General features: G+C 40.1%; 1 protein-coding gene across 1 annotated transcript; it reads right to left on the minus strand.

The window, feature by feature from the left end:
• Window positions 1-1,912: 1,912 nt before the first annotated feature.
• Window positions 1,913-5,596, minus strand: pym1 (PYM homolog 1, exon junction complex associated factor). Its single transcript, XM_083894531.1, has 3 exons — window positions 5,366-5,596; window positions 2,932-3,025; window positions 1,913-2,721 (listed from the first exon to the last, which is right to left on the minus strand). Exons 1-3 carry the CDS (start codon window positions 5,394-5,396, stop codon window positions 2,205-2,207), a joined length of 642 nt encoding a protein of 213 aa, XP_083750657.1. The 5' UTR covers window positions 5,397-5,596; the 3' UTR covers window positions 1,913-2,204.
• Window positions 5,597-8,055: the final 2,459 nt, after the last annotated feature.

Below are 8,055 nucleotides of genomic sequence, written 5' to 3' on the forward strand. Positions count from 1 at the left end.
TTTTAGACTCTATGATATGTGGTTCCATTCAATGGTCCCTTCATACGGTGAAGTCTTCCTGTGCTTTCTGGATTCTACGTTTATTTATTTTTTTTGTACAGTTGTCTAACCATGAGATTCAGGTTCATGTACTGACCGTGAGGAAAACTGAGCGGCCTTGGCAGATGTTTACGCTCTCTGTTTTCTTGACAGCAGAAATTGATGTTATTGACATAACTGTAAATGCCTCTAAAAATGATTGCACTTAATTCTCAAGATGCCAGCTTTTTGTTAACAAGAATGAACAGTATTATCAGGCATTGACATTATCAGAGGGAACGTTTGGTTATTAGCCGTGCTAACTTCGACATCGCTAAATAATAATTTCTGCATCTCCATCTCCAGTTTTTCTGCATTTTCTTACCACTGCTTCTGTGAATTCTTCTCTGCTCAGGGAAACACATGAAACTTGCTTCATCACCACAGCAACAACAACAAGCGTCATTAACTCCAGTGTAAATCCCATTCTCTGGTTTGGATCTTGTTCCATTAATGAGAGATACAAATAAAAGTATGATCCACAAACATCAAGTTGGATCTTTTTCACTCGATGTTTCTGAGCATCACTGAGGAACAACACTGCAGGTCCATGTGCACCAACCGTCTGTGGATCCGTCCGTCTGTGAGTCCTGTGTCAGAGCTGATGCTGATGGATTCACTTTTTATACCATCATTTATCTGCTCCGGGACCGGCCTCAAAACCACATTGCAAACCTTTTATGAGGAATGTGTGGATGACAAAAGAAAACAATACATCGCGATCACGCCTTCTTACACAATCACTCAGAGCCGTCTGTCAACGTGACTGTTTATTCAAGAAGAACTTCCGATTTAGGTTTGTTTACGTCAAAGGAAGCGAAACGAAAAATGTACTCGCGTAGAAATTACAGCCATAGCGTCGACTAAATGAGGTGTGAACAAAGTCAAGCTGCACAACTTTATAAAATAAAAATCATTGTCCAGATTGCATGACAGAAATACTGCCACTCTTGCTCCATTGTGATTAATGTGTGTGATAAGATGCATAAATCTGGACATTCTTTGCTCTCTGTAATGCAGCTCTGTGAAGAAAACAACTAACCACACTTCCTCTGTGAAACAACAGTTAATTATATTGTTCCAAAATGCAGGAGCCCATTCATGGAGTAACAATGACGCCCCCATGTAACCAGCGCCTCCAACACTTGTCTCAGTGGTGACGGTCAACGCCTCCTTTTCTGCTGTAGCGTTGTAGGAGTTCCGCTCGTAAAATGCGAGGCTTTAAGAAATTGCAGTGAGCAAACTTAATTAAAATGCTCCTTCCAGTTCTTCCTGCACTAAGTCGAGTCAGACGCTCCGTTAAACGTAAGAAGACGAAAAGGGTCACAGAAAGTATAGATTTGCTGTTTTTTTTATTAATGTATCATTTACGGTTTGTAGCATCTCTACAGTGAAGTAAGAATATGTTGGGGGGGGGGGGACAGGATTGTTTGCAGTAATACTGTCTGTGTTTTGCTGGTTTTGGATGTTTCATGATATTTGTTGTAAATTACACATCACCGGCCTCATCTTTAAGAGAGGGCGACTTCCCAAAAAGTACCAAATGACACCAAAATAAGTCTGTTATTGATGTAAACTGCAAAGCAATGACATTTTAACATTTTACACAGTAAGTAACTTTAATTCATGTAATGACTGTACAACAGAGTGACGAGAAGAGGCCAGCCAAAAATGTTAAAACAGAAAAACAAAAATATGCTTTCTTCAACAAATCCTTTTTGTTTGTTTGTTTGTTTGTTTGTGTCTAAGAGCTACATGATGGTATGAAAGGTACAAAATGGAAAAGACAGACATGCACAAAACAATTCACGCTGAGGTCCTTTTTTTTTTTTTATTATTACAGACGTTTATAACTGAATGGCCTGGTTAATAGAAGAATATGAGCAGAACACATGATGTCATTTAGAGATCTGGGTCTAAAAAAAATCCCACAGGCCTGTCAGTCCTGTAGGTGTAGTGCCTGCTACGTCAACATCCCATCATTCATTCATTTTCAAAGTTCATGATGAAAATAAAATAGATAGACTATCTTGAAATGGAAAGTGTGATGATCAAAGGTCCCTTTCGTTCTGTTACACCGTGTATGTTCAGTCTGTCTGACTCTGATTCTGTTGTTCATTATTGCTTCACGACTCACACTCCAGCTCGTGTAACTCCTCCACTAAGCCCTTTGCTCGGCCCAGCTTTTCCAACTGATCCTTTGTTGGTTGCTTTATTTCCCCAGAGTCCACTTTCTGTTGCAGATCCTCAACTTGGCGCAGCTTCTTTTTCAGGTTTTTGATCTTCTTGACTCTTTCGGCAGCGTCTTCTGTTGCTGCTGAGGAATCCTCGGGAGGAGAGACGGGGGCCGCCGCCGCCGCCGCCGCTGCTTTGTTTGAAGACTCTCCGCTGTCTGAAATGGACACATTTTCGACAGCATCGTTTACAGATTCCATGTCCGGGTCTCCATCCTGGTCTTGGTTTTGCTGTTTTCGTTTTTCTTTTCGCTTCATGTTGCGTTTGGCTGACTTGGAGAGAGCGGCTCCCTCACTGTCGACACAGCCGGGGATCTGCTGCTGTTTGGGTGAAGCTGCCTCAGATGAGCTCATGCCAGGCGGCAGGTCTGGTTTGCTCTTGAAAAACTTCACATACTTGTTTTCATAACTAAAACAGCGAGAAACAGAAATGAGAATCAGAACGAAAGTTACATTTTAATGAGGGATTACTGAACAATTCTAATGTAAGTGATATGGGCTAAAAATGTTTTCCTGGTATATTTGGAAGAAAAAAAAAGTATAGCATGATAATATCTCAGAGAACTAAATTAACTTAAAAAAACTATAATTGTTGCAGGGAAAGAAAAGGTGCTCTTACACTGGTACTTCCTCCTGGGGAACATAACCATCCTTCACCCGCCTCGGCTTCCTCCATGTCCCATCAGGTCGCTGAGTGGAAGCGATGTATTTCCCTGAAGGAACATGTACAACATTTTCAATTATCTTGATTTATTTGCATAACAAATCTTATGTTGTTGATCCCTCTGAGGTTAACCAATAAGGTTGTTATTAATAGAAGTAATATTTTCAAGACTGCATAGAGTTTGCATGTGTGCATTTTCTCCAGTTTCCTCCCACAGTCCAAAAACATGCAGATTTGGGGATTAGCTAAATTGGTCACTATAAATTGACTGTAGGTTTGACAGTGAGAGTGAATGGTTGTTTGTCTCTATGTGGTCCTGTGATGAACTAGCAAATTGTTCAGCCAGTACCCCCATCTTTTGCCCTATGTCAAGCTGCGATTGACATCAGCACCCCCCCCCCCCAAGACCTTATGGATGATAAAGCAGTCAAAGATGATTGAGGTTGATCGACGTGCTAAAAACATCTTTAAATGTCTATTTTTGATGAACAAAATGTGTTAGTGGGAATATTTTGTAGGTTTTACAAATACAGTGGCGTCTTATAATACTGTGTATTTATTGCGGTCCTAAATTTGGACTTTCATCACACACTCCAGGCTGAATGTGTTAGTAAGTCAGTGAAGTGTGGTGTGATGCAGTATTGAAAGGACTGTAGTACATTTCACAAACCACCAGATGTCACTGTGAGAGTTTACGGTACCAAAGCTTTGACCTGTGAAACTTCATCATTAGCTTGGTGTGTGTGTGTGTGTGTAATTGTAGATTTTTTAGGACCTTTTCTGGCATAAACACTGAACAAAACCTGGCCTTAATAATACAGAACCTCATATTTGAAGAGTTGGTCAAGTGTTAGGCTAAGGTTTGAAATGTAATTAGGTTAAGATTAGGGTTGAGGACAGGGATAATGCCTTGTTTACTGTCCAAATGAATGGAAGTCAATGTAGAGTCTTTCAAAGGAAACACAACAAGGTTACACAACATGTGTACGTGTGTGTGTGTGATAACTTTTATGCACTTGTGAACGCATACAATCATGTGGTACTCTCCTAACACCAAAAATGAAGGTACAAGGTGTATATATATATATATACATAGACAACATTTTCTGATGATATTAGTGAAGGTAAAACGCCAATATTCACTGCAAAACAATCAACATTCTGTTCCTCCTGATGATCAATAAAGACGATCGACTAGATGTTGTTTCCACACTGCGTCAGGTCCATTTAAAGCAGGGGTCGCCAACCTTTTTGAGACCGAGAGCTACCTGAAGGGTAAAGAATAATATGGAGGGCTACCATATAAACATTTTATGCACCATTTTTTTTTTTTTACCATTTACCAAATGATTAATATTATGCATTCATTTGCATACACATTCATTCCAGTGCTTACTCCTAACGATTATCAGTTTTTATAAACAATATCAATGATATTTTACCGAGTGAATATATGGATGCATGCAAGTGAGTTTGAGGTGAAGTGAACCCGCGGGCACCATATTGGCTGCCCGAGGGCTACCAGGTGCCCGCGGGCACCACGTTGGTGACCCCTGATTTAAAGGGTCTCAAAAGTAAAATATATTAAAACAGTCAGTACACTAATCACGTTGGACACTTTTCTATAAATCCTTTAGTGGCTTCCCTGACAGTTTTAATAGCATTAAATATACACTAAGATAAACTTCTGTGGTGAAACTAAACTGATGTTATGACGTTCACTACTTTATGCACTGTATTCTCTATGTTGTGAATAAATAGAGAAATCCTGCACTTTTAACTTTTCACAGATGGTTTTGTTCTCTTCAGGTAGACACACATATTGTGCCATATCGCTATACGATTGTCTTGCAATGTATTGACGATCACAGAACCGTGATTGGCATCGTGCACCGTGTATCGTCATCTCCATCCCCCAGTAACGGATACTGTGTGAAATGAGCAGGACAGTCCTTGCTTTGACTGTCAGTTGAGAAATAACAATAAACACTACATTAAATACAATAACACAACACCTTTGATCGCCACACAGTTTCCTTTGTTGTTGCTACATTTCGCAGCTTTGCAATCAACAGTCGAATTATTGTACACAGACGTAAAATTACAACTTTAAGCCATGAATCTTTCCCGCGGATCACATTTAACTCACGCTGTGTGTCCACACTAAAGGACGCGCGATTAGCAACACGCTAAGCTAAAGAGGATACCCTAACGTTAGCCGTGTCGGCTAACATTAGCAAGAGCTAGCTGTAAGATCACGGCGCTAAGTATGTTATGATTGGTGATAATGTGATCGGAAAATCAACTTGGCCTCCGTTGTACTTTCTGTGTTTAACGAATGTGTTTGTGTTTCATTTAAACAAAGGTCTGACACATGCAGCAGCCTCACCAGACTCATCTGTCACATAAGGGGTTGCCATTTTGGTGGAGTGGAGTTTGCTGCTCCGCTCGGCTCGCTCGGCTCGGCTCGGCTCAGACGGACGGACGGTAAACGGTGTCCTCAAATGTCCTCCCGCTCACTTAGACCCCACGCCGTACAAATAATACAACATTTAAAACATTTGCGGTGGATACGTGTCTTCCCTCCACGCGAGAGCTGTCATGTCAGCAACTACATGCGGCTGTTAGTGTAAAGACCGTCGCCCCGGATAACAATCAACGGCCGCTAAAGTGTGCGTATAATGACGGGGGGTTCAGGACGACAAATCAAACGAACCCAATTCTTCGCCTTCGGAAATGACGACGTGGATTGTGGGTTGCCAGGTTTCTCTCTTTAGACGCTTTTCCCAATGCAACGCTTGATGCAGCTTGTGAACGAACAATAATATTGTGAGCAACAGCAACAAAACATAGGAACAGATATAACATCAACTGAAAGTATTGGGTATTTAAGTGCAAATACTACTGTGGAAATACTCAGTTACAAGTGAACAACCAATATGTCAAAATGTTTGCTTGTTTATAACATTTTCACCATTAAAAATGTTTATATTTTACATTTTCTGCAGCTTTTTCTCCTCAGAGAAAGACATGGATAGTTAACATCATCAACTGCATTTGTGCAGGAAATTTACATTATTATTCTACTGTTTATACATTGAAAAAATACACTTTGAGACATTGCAAATGTTGAATTATCACCTCAGAAATGTTAGCTTTTTTTTCCTTGTCTAAAACCACAATAAATGGGTTGTTTCACTTTCACTCAAGAGCAAAAACCAGTCTTTAATCATCTTACAATAATAATAACCATGATAATGATTCATATGGACAGTGTGTGGACCCATATCTGGAGGATAAAGTGGTAGACAACGAATACGTTGATTTAAAAATGTTCGTGGTACATGAGCTTCCTCTGGTGGTACCTGGAGGAAAATTAGATAAAATTAATAATAAATGAGCGGCCAACAACAACTTCATCTGATGACCTGAACGACCTTGAAGCTTTGAAAAGGGAACCACTGCTGCCACCAGGATTGTTTCGGGAAGGATGACTTGTATTCCCGCAGAAGGTGGAAGCAAGTGCAGTACCTAGCCGACCTATTCTGGAAGCGATGGATACGTGAATATCTGTCACTTCTGCAGGAGTGAGTGTCAACAATGGACTCAAGTCAGGCAAAAACCCGAGTTCTGGAGTAATGATTGTTGACGACTTCACCAAGAAAAGCTTGGGTCGAGTCATCCAAACCATTCCAGATGCAAAGGGACTTGTTTGCAGCGTGTTGGTCAAAACAAAATGGACTCATATAACTGAAGTGTATGGGGGGGGGGGGGTGTATATGTATGCATATATATGTATGTTGTAGGCTGCTTCTTGCTACTTTTTTTTTTTAGAGTAATTCCCTCCCAATGGAAATGTAGGAGCCAATGTGGGGTTAGTTTGGAGTTGGTTCAGGTGGTTGGTGCAGGATTACTTGTAATGGCGTGATTTGTGAACAGCTAATGTCAACTGTTGTTGGCCTTAAGCCTTTGATTAAATATGCACGGGTTTGTGGCCCTTTGTTGCGGTTTTAATTTAATTTAGTTCTTTAGATAAAAGTTACCATGATGATGACACTTTGATATCTTTGACGGCTATGATAGAAAGACGCATCGGGGAGATATGTACTGAAAATATCTAGCAGGTTGTGTCCGTCCGCTCTAGCTGTGCTAAGTTTGGTGAAATAAGGTTTTTTGACCATCAGGCAGCTGTGATATTGGATGACGTCATCTTACTGTTCGAACCCATTGATCGTCATTCACAACCTGGAACATCAAGGGAATATTTCTATGCATCTGTGATCCTCGACATGCTTGGATACACGTGGACAGTAATGTAACTTGGATATATACGGCAAGTGGAAATAAATGTGCACACCCTTCACACGACCTTCTCTTCCCTTTGTGATTGATTAATTAAAACAGTACTTTCTAGTCAAGCCCATTGGAACCCTTGGAATTGAGTGTACGTTCGCCACTACAAATACTGTTGTACTGTGCATGGGTATATGAGCAGAGTGGAGCTGAGGAATTTTGACTAGAATACATTAAAAAAAAACGAAATTAATAACTTATAAAATAAAATAAAAGTTATAATAAATTAAATAAAATAATGATAATTAGATTCACTCTATTTTACGCCTGCTCCACACTAAAGCAGAATTGGCCAGATTACGGTGCTGATCTTCCAGCAATGATGGGTGTCTTCTTTTAGGCTGATTTAAACAGATTATCCTGTAGTGTGGGACAGACTTTAATTTCACTATATTTACAGTGTGTGATGTGTATGTGAGAAAGAGGAGGAAGATGAGAGAGCAAATTAAGCTATTGGGAATAAATAAATCAGCCTCCTGTGAAAAGCATGTAGCTTGTCTATTTATACCACTGTTTTTTTAAAAAAAACAGGCAGTAATCTGTGTTGTAATGTAATAACTATCTTTATTACTCATTACTACCAATTCCAGCCACATATTATAGACTAGCATGGCCAGGAATTTGACCCACAACCTTCCAGTTGAAAGACAACTCGCCCTACCACTGAGCCACCATGGCTCAATCTCCTCCTGACTTTATATTTCTAAAACTTAAGTACATTTTAGA

Source organism: Microchirus variegatus (assembly GCF_963457635.1).
Source record: "Microchirus variegatus genome assembly, chromosome: 9".
Classification (NCBI taxonomy): domain Eukaryota; kingdom Metazoa; phylum Chordata; class Actinopteri; order Pleuronectiformes; family Soleidae; genus Microchirus; species Microchirus variegatus.

Coding starts and splice junctions, on each gene's coding strand:
- pym1 (XM_083894531.1), bottom strand. CDS start 5,396: ATGGCAACCCCTTATGTGACAGATGAGTCTG. Junction 3,026..5,365: donor TTATGTGACAGATGAGTCTG/GTGAGGCTGCTG, acceptor ATGTTCCTTCAG/GGAAATACATCGCTTCCACT. Junction 2,722..2,931: donor CCCCAGGAGGAAGTACCAGT/GTAAGAGCACCT, acceptor TCGCTGTTTTAG/TTATGAAAACAAGTATGTGA.